This window comes from Dama dama, chromosome 25, assembly GCF_033118175.1.
Source record: "Dama dama isolate Ldn47 chromosome 25, ASM3311817v1, whole genome shotgun sequence".
Taxonomy (NCBI): Eukaryota; Metazoa; Chordata; class Mammalia; order Artiodactyla; family Cervidae; genus Dama; species Dama dama.
The window spans coordinates 18,382,024-18,395,486 of record NC_083705.1 but is presented as its reverse complement, the minus strand read 5'-3'; the positions used below and the strand labels follow the sequence as shown (position 1 = coordinate 18,395,486).

At 36.5% G+C, this 13,463-nt stretch overlaps 1 protein-coding gene across 2 annotated transcripts in view; it reads left to right on the top strand.

Annotated features, from left to right (window-relative positions):
- The window catches only part of BDP1 (B double prime 1, subunit of RNA polymerase III transcription initiation factor IIIB), an 80,513-nt gene that overhangs the window by 8,624 nt on the left and 58,426 nt on the right, over positions 1-13,463 (top strand). For both annotated transcript variants that reach the window (XM_061129592.1, XM_061129591.1), the window contains exons 7-11: positions 688-782; positions 6,786-6,840; positions 8,714-8,857; positions 11,361-11,630; positions 12,776-12,923. In XM_061129592.1, the coding sequence (XP_060985575.1) occupies positions 688-782; positions 6,786-6,840; positions 8,714-8,857; positions 11,361-11,630; positions 12,776-12,923 (712 nt within the window). The remainder of the gene's footprint in view (positions 1-687; positions 783-6,785; positions 6,841-8,713; positions 8,858-11,360; positions 11,631-12,775; positions 12,924-13,463) is intronic.

The following is a 13,463-nucleotide window of genomic DNA, read 5'->3' as shown; positions in this document are numbered from 1 at the left end:
GTTCTGTTCCTGACTATTTTTCTAGCTACTTTCCTTTCATGTACTACTTAGCACATCTCAGTTGCTTACATAGCAGCAATATACTGGTTCTTTTCTTTTTTTTCAATATACTGGTTCTGACTGAAAGTTTTCTTCAAGGCACTTGAGACCAGATAGGCAGAATGTCTTTTTAAAAATTCCAGCTACTTTAGTATGCACATGCAAATTTTTTAAGCCATATTTTTATATAAAAGTTTAAAGGAGGTGTTCTTAGGTCCATGAGGCTCCTTGCAGTAAAATTGAACTATGTCTGTGTATGTGTTCTTAGGTATATTTCTGTGATTAAAGATTTGATGGACTTTAATAAAAACTTCAGTATTGTCAAATTTACTTTTGCCTCAAAATATATACGTACGTAGGGCTTCCCTGGTGGCTCAGATGGTAAAGAATCTACCTGTAATGCAGGAGACCCAGGTTTGATCCCTGGGTCGGCAGGATCCCCTGGAGAAGGAAATTGCAACCCACTCCAGTATTCTTGCCTGGGAAATCCCATGGACAGCAGAGGTTGGTGGGCTACAGTCCATGGGATTGCAAAAAGTTGGACACGACTGAGCGACTTAACGCTTTTATATACTTAGGTAAGATTTTTTTCCTCTGAAATATTTATAAGATTAATTCTCAGTCTTTCTAAATGTTTTATTTTTACAGAGACAGATATGTTTTTTTTAGCCATCAGCATGGTAGGAACTGACTTTTCTATGATTGGACAGCTTTTTCCTCACAGAGCAAGAATAGAAATTAAGGTAAAGTAAACCCATTACATTTGTTGATTGAAAAGAGATTAAAAATTACTGTCTTTTAAACCTTTGGTTGAAATCTCAGGCCACCCTTTTTTACTACTGTGTTTTTGGTACATCTGTCCTTCTTTATCATTCAAAAAGTAATTAATATAATATTTTTCAATTCTAAAATGAGTACTGTCTCTTTAACCTCAGTATTATATGTTCTTATTTATATCTTTCCGCTTCTGTAATGGATTTGAGGGCATACCAACAAAGCCAATGAAACTGAGGTAAAAGTAGAGTTAGATAATGAAGAGGAATAAATGTACCAGAATTTAGGGGTTAAGGATAGATTTTGAACACAAAATGTATTTTTGAATTTTCTAGGAAAAGAACATGCTGAGTTATGTAGTTCTCTAATTGTTGCTTTCCTAGGCCACTTTAACTTTGAGGAGAACCAATGATACTATATTTTGTTTTTTTTTAAGTGATACTATTAACAACAGCAATGATGTTTATCAGTTAGTGCTTTAATATGCCTAAAAGAATGATCTTTCTCTGTCTTTTGGTTCTTTTTGTTGAGAAACCTCTTCATAAGTTTCCTGGGTTGGAGTGCATTTGAGTGCACACTATTTGCTATAATGCATTTCTAATTCATAGTGAGATTTTTATGCAACCATGGGCTTTCTTTTTCATTAATTAAAGGGACCATTAGGAAAGTTAGATTTTTTTTTTTTTTTAACTAGACCAGGCATAGACTGATTTACTGGAACCATTGTATAACGTAATGGTCTTTCTATTTCTGTAAAAGATGAGGGATCTTGGCTTCTCCGGTAGCTCAGGCAGTAAAGCGTTCTACCTGCAGCGCGGGTAGCCCTGGGTTCGATCCCTGGAGAAGGGAGTGGTATTCTTGCCCACCCCCACCCCCCAAAACAAGGAGCTCCATGGGACATTTTAGGCAAAAACCACTACAACATTATAAAGTAATTAGCCTCCAACTAATAAAAATAAATGAAAAAAAATAAAAAAGATGAGGGATCTTTTATATTCTTTATGTTCCTTTTTAAATATTGATCTCTGATATAATGAGAACAAAATGTTAAAGTTTTTGAAGGCTAGAAGTTGATTGTTTAGGGGAGCTCTCGGATCTGAGTAACTAATGATAAATTTGTCACTAGACTGTTCATGGGGTTGCAGAGAGTCGGACATGACTGAGCAACTGAACTGAACTGAGACTGTTTCTCTTAAAAATAGTTTAGACGCTTCCCTTAAAATTTTAGTGTGAAAAAACAAAAATTTAGTGTGGTCCCAGCAAGTCTTTGAGCAAAGTACAGAAAAGTAAAAATGGACTAGTAAATTATATTGAGTTTCAAATTTTGAACCAACCTTGTATTGCTGTGATAAATCCCATTTAGTCATACTGTATTCTTTTTATATGTTGCTGATTTTTAATATATTTTCTTGAGGATTTTTTGTATCTTTTGTTCTTGACAGTATTGTTTTGTAATTTGCTTTTAGTGCCTTTGTGGTTTTGATACCAGCATTTTGGTGGTCATGGAAAATAAGTTGGAAAGTGTTCCCATCCTGGAATCTGAGAAACTTTATTTAGGATTAGTATTATTTCTCCTTTTAATGTTTGATATAATTTACCAGTGAAATCATCTGGACCTATAGTTTCCTTTGGAGGAAGGGTTTTCATTATAAATTCAATTTCTTTAATACAGATGGGGTATTTATATTTTCAGTTTCTTTTTGTGTCAGTTTAGATGCTAAGTTGTTGAATTTATAGGCATAAAAATTTTATACTGTTCACTTACCATTTTAATGCTTGTAGGATTTATGGTGATATATCTCACTGATTGATGATTTGTCTTTCTCTCTTTTTTTTCCTTGTCTTGCTAAAGGTTTTTGACTTCCAAAGTCTTTTAATGAACCAACTTTTAGCTATGTTATAAATTGTCTGGGTGTTTTCATTTTTTTTTTTTAAGTCTAGCATTTCCTTCCTTTTTCAGGCATACCTCATTTTATTGCACTTCACACATACTGTAATTTTTTTTTTTAATTAAAGGTTTGATGATGGTTTGTATTTTTTTTTGTATTTTTTAACAATAAAGGATTTTTAAATTAAGCATATACATTGTTTTTCTAGACATAATGCTATTGCACCCGTAATAGACTACCTCAGTATAATGTAAACAACTATTTTGTGCACTGAGAAACAAACAAAAATCTATGACTTGCTTTATTGCAATATTCACATTATTGTAGTGGTCTGGAACTGAACCTGCAATATCTTTGAGGTTTATGCCTATACTTACTTTGGGTTTAATTTTCTCTATTTTTTTTCCTTAGCTTCCTTAGATGAAAACTTAGAATGTAGATTTTAAACTGTTCTTTTTTTAATTGAAGACATTTAAAGCTATATAGTTTCATGTAAGCTGTAGATTAGCCTATAATATTGATAAGCTGTTTTCATTGTCATTCAGTTAAAAATATTGTCTAGTTTCCCTTGTGATTTCTTCCATGACATGTCAGTTGTTTAGAATTGTGTTTAATTTCCAACATTGGGACATGTCTAAATATCTTACTGTTATTGTTTTCTTTGACACTGTGCAAGTCACAGGACATAATCTGTAAGATTTCAGTCTTTCTGAAATTTGTTGAGATTTATTTTAAAGCCCATCGTACTCTTATCTCAGTGAGTGGGCACTTGAAATGAACATGTATTCTGCAGTTGTTGGGTGTGGTATTGTCTGAGAGAAGAATTGACCCCTCTAACCACAGTTATCGATTTGTGTTTCTCCTTTTAAATTGATCAGATTTTGGTGTGGTTTGAACTTCATGTGTATTGAAGTTCTTTTATTGGGTGCATTCACATTTTAGCTTGCTGTTGAATTGATCCTTTTATTAGTAGGAAATGTCCCTATTTATCTCTGCTATCATTCCTTGTCCTAAAACAGGGGTTAGGTCAAGAATATGAATATAACTTCTGGTTGGCCTTTTGTATCTGTGTTCCCTATTTCTGGTACTCCACTTATATGAGTTAGTTTGCAAGACTTTGTACTACAGATCGCTAATGCTCTGTCCATTTTTTTCCCAGTCTTTTTTCTTTATTTCAGTTGGCTAGTTTCTGTTACTATGTCTACAGGTTCACTGATCTTGTCTTCTGCTGTCTTCAATCTGCTGTTAAGTCCATTCAGTGACTGTTTCATTTATGGGATTTCAGCTTGGTTATTTTTCTTAGTTTCCATTCCTCTGCTGAGATTTCTGTATCTGTTCATTCCATATTTTCCTTTGAATTCTTGAACATATTTATAATAGATGCTTAACTTTCTGGTCAGCTAATTTCAACATCTGAAATCTGTTTCTGTTGACTCTTTATTTCCTTGACTATGCAACACCTTTTCCTATCTTTTCTCATGTTTTTTTGTGGATTTTTTTTTTTTTTAAATTGCAGGCTGGACATTGTGGATAATGTGTTACACAGTGTTTGGATTATGTTTGTTTTTATTTTTTTCCTTCAGAGTGTTTATTTCTATATTGTCAGCTCTCCTTATTCTTATGAAGTCTTGATTTTAGGGTTTCTTAAGACTGATCCTTACTCTAGATTTCTCTTCTGAATTACAGAAGATAATTTGAGTTACTGTTTTCTGATTTTTCCAAGAACGGTTATGTTACACCATTCTAGATATATAGGGAAGAAGATATAGCAGATCCCTTGGGGCACTGGGGCTTAATCTCATGCTCCAACCCTGGCTGAGAAAGGCTGCTCTAAGGTGTGATCCCTGTCTCTAACTGGTGGTGGTTCTCATGTCTGAGGTGGATGCGTGGATGCGTGTTAAACAAAGTCTTTGCATTCAGGTAGGATGAACCCTGTCATCTCCCTATGTTACCTGGCTTCTAGGGTCTTCTTTCTGTTCCCATTCCTGTAGTAGCTGTTCTCTACTAGACTTTATGCTCAGGGCATACAGAACCCCAATGTAGACCAGCCACCTATGGGATACCTCTACCAGATTCATGAGACTCCTCTTTAAATAGCTCTCTTCTCTGTAGAACCTGCCGCCAAAGGTACTTTACTTCCTCAGCTCAGTGGAATCTCTGGGCTCTGTTTGGCCTTTCTCTGTCTTCCATTGGTTAGGAAATTTAGCCCAGGCAGAGGGTCAGGGTGAAAGCTGGTGTATCTTTTGTGTTCCCCTTGTTTCTGGGATTGTGGAATTGTGGTCTTGCTCTCCCAAGATTGTAGTCTTGTCCAGTGCTTAAAAATAGTTGATGTGTTTATTTTGTTCAGTTTTAAAGGATTTATGGTGGGTTGGATGTGTGCAACAAATCCATTACCAGTTACTTTGTCAAGGCCAGAAATGGAAGTTATGGGATTTATTTTATGATCATGGAATTTGGCTTACAGTGATTCCTGCATGAATTCAGTGACTAATATCAGGGAATTCCCTGGAGTTCCAGTGGTCGGAATTCCGTGCTTTCGCTGCTGGGGCCCAGGTTCGATCCCTGGTTGGGGAACTAAGATCTCACAAGCATGACGAGGCCTAAAAAAGAATGATTAATATCAATACATTCTTAAAAGTTTTAAATTGTTCTGGACTAGATTCTCAATTAGATAAAATATGTTGTAGCTGTGTTTTAGAATTGAATAATGCCTAAAGCCTATTGGCATTCTTCAGGATATTTAGTGATTGTAGCCTGTCACTTTTTATGTGACTTCTGTTATATGTAGATATGACTTCTGTTAACTTTTGAGGAAGTGTTTAAAGAATAATATGATCTTTAAGGGAGAAAGATGATCTTATTGGAAACTTCTATTTTACTTTGTAATAAGGGTTAGGAAGAATGGAAAAGAGGAATAATCTGTAGATTGAAAAATGTTAGTCATGTAAAAAAATGTTGTTGTTCAGTTGCCCAGGTGTGTCCAACTCTTTGCGACCCCATGGACTGCAACACACCAGGCCTCTCTGTCCCTCACCACTCCCAAAGTTTGCCCAAGTTCATGTCCATTGCATCAGTGATGCCATCCAGCCATCTCATCCTCTGACGCCCTCTTCTCCTTCTGCCCTCAATCTTTCCCAGCATCAGGGACTTTTCCAGTGAGTCAGCTGTTCTCATCAGATGACCAAAATACTGGAAAATATAGGAAAGGTTAAACTATAGAGCCTAATGATGTGCCCTTGGATGATGAACAGTAAGGAAATGCAGGAAAGTGATTGCGTTAGTCAGGTTAGTGGGTAGTTTCTTTTGGAGGGAAGAAGGGGTCAGTGAAGAGGTTATTATGTGTGATTTCTCTCTCTTTTTTCAATAATATGATTTTTGTATTCTTAATAAAAGCTTTTAGAGCACTGATCTGTAAAGGGAGAGACTGGCTAATCATTCCCTCCCCTAGGCTGTGTATGTGTATGCCCTCAGACTTTCTGAACATCTTAGGATGCATTCAGCCTTGAACCTTAACCATCTCCATCTTAAAGGAGGTAATCTGGAGTAAAATTGGGACTGGGGCTCTTTGGTGCTCAGGAAAGCATTAGGGAATGTTCCTTCATATAAAGGAGGCTCTAAAGATAAACTTAGCCAGCTTCAAGGTTTTTCTCAGCTGTTTCTTTACAGTCTCCCCTTCATGCTGTTAAAAACATATTAGAATATAAATGTAAGAGGTTTAACTTTGATATAAGTATACTAAATTTTAAAGAGTTAATACTAGTTAGCTTAATTGATCACAGTTTGATCTGTTTCTGTGCTAGTCAACTTTATTTTTTATTTTCTGTCGTCTGTAAATCCAGCTTCCATTGTTAATTCATGTTCTTGATCTTGAGGAGCACAGAGCTTAGTAGAAATCTTTCATCTCTATTTTTTAAAAGCTAAGGGTTTAAGTAATTTCCCTATTAGCAAGTAATTTATTATTCTTTATTTATTAGAGAATCATATGCTATTATAAGAATTTTACTTTGATGTAATTTTTTAACATAATCTTCACTTGTTTAACAGGAGAAAATTACCATAGGGTTTGTTTTGTTTTGTTAACAGAATAAATTTAAACGTGAAGAGAAAACAAATGGATGGAGAATAGACAAGGCATTCCGTAAGTATTAATGCCTCTTTAAGAATGGATGGTTGGGGACTTCCCTGGTGGTCCAGTGGCTAAGACTCTGAGCTCCCAGTGCAGGGGGCCCAGGTTTGATCCCTGGTCAGGGAGCTAGATCCCACATGCTACAACTAAGACCCAGGGCAGCCAAATTAAAAAAAAAAAAAAAAAAAAAAAGAATGGATGGTTGGAAGAGCCCCACAAGTGATCAGTATTTTGTCTTTGGTTCCAGTGTGTTTTGGGTTTGTTTTATCTCCCTATATTGTCATAGGAAGAGGAGCACTGGAAATTTTTCTCTTTAGCAGTTCAGGTCTGGCAGTTGATATAAGTTTGTAGGCAAGGGAGTAACTAAAACATCAAGAAGTGATTAAGCAGGTTTCTGAGTCCCAAGAAATTAGAGGGACCGAGGAAACCACTTCTAAATGCTGTTTATTCTGGAGGAACTGTATTGAGGATGTCATCCTTGTTTCTGGATGACACTATTAAATGATTCCTTACAATGGTAAGTCCATTATTCAGTCAGTAATGCAGACCACCTGCCCTGTGCTAGGCACTGAGAATATCATGGTGAACAGGGAAGATGAGAATCCTGCTTTTAAAGCCTTAAGTCTAAGTGGGTGGGGGAGGAATATAATTGGTAAGCAGGATAATTTCAGATAGTGATTAATTGCTAAGAATCAAAAAAGAGGGAGTTTGGATATTCAGGGAAGGTCTGTCTAAAGGTGTGATATTTGAAGTTAGACCTGATTTGAAGAAATGATGTATGCCTTTCAGGTTTTAACTAATAACCTCATTAAAATGAGGCTGTTAGTTTCTGTTTAAGTCCAGAGAAATACATCAAGGGATCTGTAAAGAAAAACAGAATTAAAGGTACTGTTTGAAGTAGTTCCTATATTCTTTCTTTGGAAGATAATTACCAACATTTCATGATTAATGTGTTCTATGTTCATTTGCTGTAGTGCTAATCTTAGAAAAAAATTCTAAAGCGAGGTACTTAGATTGTGTAGCTTGTATGTTTATTTTCTGAGTATAGACACAAAGGTAGACGAGTGGACACTGCACCTTATCAATGTGGTATTGAGTCCTCAGGAAAACCATTTCCAGGAATGGCTCCTGGAATGTTGTAGTCCTTAACTCTCTCCATTTTAGAGAAGTGGTCTTGAAACTTTTCATTATATTTAATCAGAAAAGAATCCATACATCTATGAACAGTCTTTTTGGGGTGTGGAGTCATTGTTAGACTGTTCTAAAACCTTTAAAATTCACTGTTTGGTGCTTTATAGTAGAAATTGTTTTACTGTTAATGGGTATTTAGTGGAATGGTCCTGATTAATGTTCATTTACCTCCTCCTCTGCGGATATTTGAAAGAGTAGAGTTAATAGTGAAACATTGTAATAAAGTGAGGACATGAAGTGGGTGGATAGGCTTTGAGAACTTCTTGGTCATTCCAGTGTTTTTAAAAAGTATATTTATAATTATGCACAGTGCAATCTTTAGTTTGACTTTTGATAAATAATTCACCTGTGTAACCACCACTCTATAAACAGGCCATGAAACATTTTCATCACTCCAGAAAGACCCCTCTTTCCCCTCTCTAGTCAGTCTCCACTCCAAATCCCAACCCAGGCAACCACGTTTTTCATTTGAATCATCATAGGTTAGTTTCTCTTGTTCTAGAACGTCTTATTTTATTGTTCAGTGGGATTCTGTTATGTGACTGTACTATAGTGATTAAAGTTGTTTGTTCCCTTGCTGATAAGCTCATTTGCTTTTGATGTTATGATACTTAAGAAAAATTAAAACTTAGAAGTTCTTTTCCTTTTTTATTTTAAATAAAAACTTGAAGGTTCTTTTTTTTTTTTTAAACAGAGGAAAAGCGCCCTTTTGACTTCGATTTTTTTGCTCATTTGCTTCAGAAAGTTCTTGCCGAAGAAGAGAAAAGAAAACAAAAATCTGTTAAAAATCAGAGTTCAAAGGAGAAGTCGTCCTCTAAATCACGGAAAAATGTAAAAGGTATTTATTGAAAAGAGTTATTTTACTTAGTAAGAACAGACTTACTGTATTGTCCCTGAAGTCTTAGGGCATTCATACATAGTTCAGGTAGTCGAGATCATTGAGTCATCTGATTGGAGGGAATTGGTTTTCCTCAGTCTTCTAGTTAACTGGCCACAAACAGCAGCTCCCTTTATAATTTTATAATTGGTGTAACTGGGCTGTTTGACATCTTTCTTGTATCTGTGGCATAGTTATAGGTAATACAGGAGCATCAGAATTTTGAGGTGTCATGTTTGCTTACTTATTATTTTTTTGGGTAAATCAGATCTGGCTCAAAAGTGGAACTCTAATTCTTTGAGCTTGTGACTAAATTGTATTGTTTGAGCACAGCTTATTTCTGAGGGTTAATGTTGACTTATACCAGGTAGGAAATTTTTTATATGTGGGTATTTCTATTTTTAGGCTTATATTTTCTTAACTATTTGAATTTTGATCTGAGGACAATGTTTAGCTATAATCTTATAATTTAAAGGATCTTTGAACTATAGGGAACCTTATGTGTTAGCTGTACATCCCAGCCCCTTTCCTTTTGTTTTAATAACCCAGAAATAACCTCAGAGATCCTGTTATTTTTTCTTAATGTATTAACGTGTTAGTAGTGACAGCAGCAGAACTCAACCCAGGACTGTGTGAGTCTGTGATGGGGGACCCCAAGAGGACCCCCAGATTCAATTATTTGCTGAGACTCACGGGATTCAGCATATGTTGTACAAATAGCTGTGATTCATTACAGTGGAAGAATGCAGAGCAAAACTGGCAGAGGGGAGACGCAGAGGTCACAGTCTGGGGAAACGGGCAAGCGTCCACGTGCCACACGGATGTGCTTGATTTCCCAGCATCACGTGGGAATGAGATATGTGAGGGGGCCCAGTGCTTAAGACTCTACCCTTCCAACGCAGGGAGCATGACTTTGATCACAGGTTGGGGAACAAAGGTGCTTTCCTGGTGGCTCAGATTAAAGAATCTGCCTGCAGTGCAGGAGACCTGGGTTCAGTCCCTGGGTTGGAAAGATCCCCTGGAGAAAGGACAAGCTACCCATTCCAGTGCAAGACGATCCAACCAGTCCATCCTAAAGGAAATCAGTCCTGAATATTCATTGTAAGGACTGATGCTGAAACTGAAACTTCGATACTTTGGGCACCTGATGCTAAGAACTGACTCATTTGAAAAGACCCTGATGCTGGGAAAGATTGAGGGCGGGAGGAGAAGGGGACGACGGAGGATGAGGTGGTTGGATGGCATCACTGACTTAATGGACATGAGTTTGAGTAAACTCTGGGAGTTGGTGATGGACAGGGAGGCCTGGCGTGTTGCAGTCCATGGGGTTGCAGAGTTGGACATGACTGAGCTGAACTGAACCCACTCCAGTATTTGGCCTGGAGAATTCCACGAACCGTATAGTCCGTGGGGTTGCAAAGAGTCGGAGATGACTGAGCGACTTTCACTTTCACAAATGACATTGAATTTTATTTTTTGTTTTTTTAAATGTAATTTATTATTTTATCTTTTTTAAAAAGTATTCATTTATTTTTTTGGCTGTGCTGGGTTTTAGTTGTGGCACTCAGATCTCCTTAGATCTTTAGTTGCAGCATGTGCGATCTAGTTCCCTAATCATGGATCAAACCTCGGCCCCCTGCATTGTGAGCATGAAGTCTTCGCCACTGGACCACCAGGGAGGTCCCCATTATTTTACCTTTTTCATATAGTTAACTATTAATATATCTTCAAAGAAAAGCACTAGAAACTGTTTAAAAATCTTTGCTAATAAGGTTGTTCGTTGAAAAACGAATACAGAAAATGAAATTCTTGAACTCTGTCTCCTACCTTGCCCTCAAGTCAAATTCTTCAGCTTTCTTAGGGATAATTATTAGTAAATTATGAGTTAGTAAGAAGGTGGAAAACGCTCAGTTGTGTCCGACTCTTTGTGACCACATAGACTGTAGCCCTCAGACTCCTCTGTTCACGGGATTCTCCAGGCAGGAATACTGGAGTGGATTGTCATTCCCTTCTCCAGGGGATCTTCCTGACCCAGGCATGGAACCCAGGTCTCCTGCATTGCAGGAAGATTCTTAACCATCTGAGCCACAAGAGAAGCCTTTTAGTTAGTATAGTAACTCTTTTCTATAATTTGCCTATATATGTTTGTGTCTTGGAATATATGTAATTGTTTTCCTTAAAATAAAAATGAGATGACACTGTGTATATTGTTCTGCAACTTGATTTTTTAAATGCAACAATAATTTTTGAAATCTTATACTTTACTGCATAAAAGCTACCTCATTATTTACTGCCTAGATTTCTATAGCTTAAATGTATTATAACTTACTTAGTCATTCTCTATTGCACAGTTTAAGTTGTCTTTAAATTTTTGCTAAGACATCCTTAAGTATTTATCTTCTCCACCTTTAAGCATTTTTCTATAGGTTGTTTTTGTAGTTATAACAATTTCTCTTACTTTCAGTGAAAAAAGTTGCCAATGATGATCGAGATGAGTCTGTGAGCCCTAAAATTTCAAACCCAGGAAGGTCGCAAAAGGATGCTCAGACAGTTGAAGAAGAACTGCAGTCTCTGACTTTATCTGAACAGAATTCAGAACAGAATGCATTAGAACTAGACGTAAATCAAAAGAAAAGAAGAAGAAAGAATCAGGGTGAAGGTAGTGAACAAGAAGTGCATCTTTCAGGAAGTGCCATTGTTCAGCCAGGCTCTTCTAAAGGAGAAAAACACAAAAGTAAGTTTATTACATATTTTAACAGCCCCTATATTATTTGTGAAGACGTGTATAACTTAACTGTGCTCCTTCTGATTAATAGCAGCTAATGATGAGTATTCATTGGTTCTGTATTCATGGTACTGTGTTAAACCCTTTTAATTTAAAAAAAAAAAAATAGTTTATTGTTTAAAAAAATGAAGTTAAATGAATTTTTTCCTCTAAATTTTATCTTTGAGAAGTGTTACCTTTTAGGTACTCATATTAACAAGGTTCCAAGTCACGTGTATATAGTTAAATGTGTACTGTATCTGTTAATAAATCATGGTTTTTCATGTCCTACCTCTACAGAGCCCCTCTATGAACCCAAAATAAGTTGTTTAATTTGTATAAAAGGGATGTGTATGTGTTAAGTAGGTTCAGTTGCTCCAGGTCTTTGCAACCCTATGGACTGTATAGCCTGCCAGGTTCCTCTGTCCATGCAGCTCTTCAGGCAGGAACACTGGAGTGGGTTGCCATGTATTCTTCCAGGAGATCTTCCTGGGTCTCGGACCGAACCTGTGTCTCTTATGTCTCCTGCATTTGCAAGGCAGGCAGTTTCTTTACCACTAGCGCCACCTGGGAAATAAATACTCCTGAAATAAATACTCCGTGTTTTCTTTTGTTGACCTCCCGAGAATGTAGACATTTTGACACTTCCGAGTTCCTGGGAAATGAGAGCTAAGAGTTAAGGGACATCTTAGTCTCTTTCTTTAAGAGTTCATATATAGATTACTATATATGTGAATACATATACATATAGATAACTATATCTAAGTAATATAGATTACTTAAAGTAGATAACCAAGTAAAGAGAGGAGGAAAAGATAGTAGCAGACCAGAATAATTTTTCTGTAGAATTTAAATTTTATGTGGTTCAGCTTCACCAAGATTTTAAGTGAATCCTGATAGGTGACATAGTGAGATTTGTAGGCATCATAATATTATGCTCTTTTGTGGCTTACTATTAAAGATATTACAGATAAAGGAGGCTAGCTCAACTATTAAGAAATTGCACTTTGGGCCAGTTTCATAATCCTTACTTTATAGGGTTGTATGTGAATTCCTTTGTGCTTTTTAATGTTTTTGCTATCATTTTTATAATAACATGCATTTTATATTAATAGATAAAGGCCTGTCTTTAAGTCCTGAGATTAATGAAGATGAAGCCAGTAAGGAACAAGAGTTTCCCTGTGTACAGGACACAGATGACCTTGTGGGTTTATCCTCTAGTGAAGACGCTGAGAAAAGAACTGACCCTGTTCTTTCATCAAGGTATTTTTTGTATGGTTACTCACTTTTCTCCATCTTCTCACAGTTCCTGAAGGAGGAGTGTGAAATCTCCACCTGTAATTGTGAATTTGCCTATTTCTCTTTTCAGTTCTGGTTTGTTTTTTCATGTCTTTTGAAGCTCCTTTTTTAGGTGTGTACATTTCTAGGATTGTTGAATCTCCTTGGTGAAACCAGCCTTGCATCACTCGTGTGATACCGTTCTGGTCTTGCTCTTTGTTCTGATGCTTGCTATGCCACGACAGCCTTCTTGTGGTTAATGTTTGCATAGGTTTATCATTTTCTATAAATATTTTCTCTTAATTTTGGTTTTCAGCTGTTTGAATGTGATATATCCTGCTGAGAGTTTTTTATTTGTTTTCACTCTCAGTAAAAAGCACGTAAGATGAGATCCCCTCTTCTAAGTGAGTTTTTAAAATGTACAGTGAGGTTAACCATGAGCACAGTGCTGTGAGCATGGCTGAAACTATCTACTGACAGTGACTCTGTTTCCTCCCCATCTCTGGCCCCTGCTGACCACTGTTC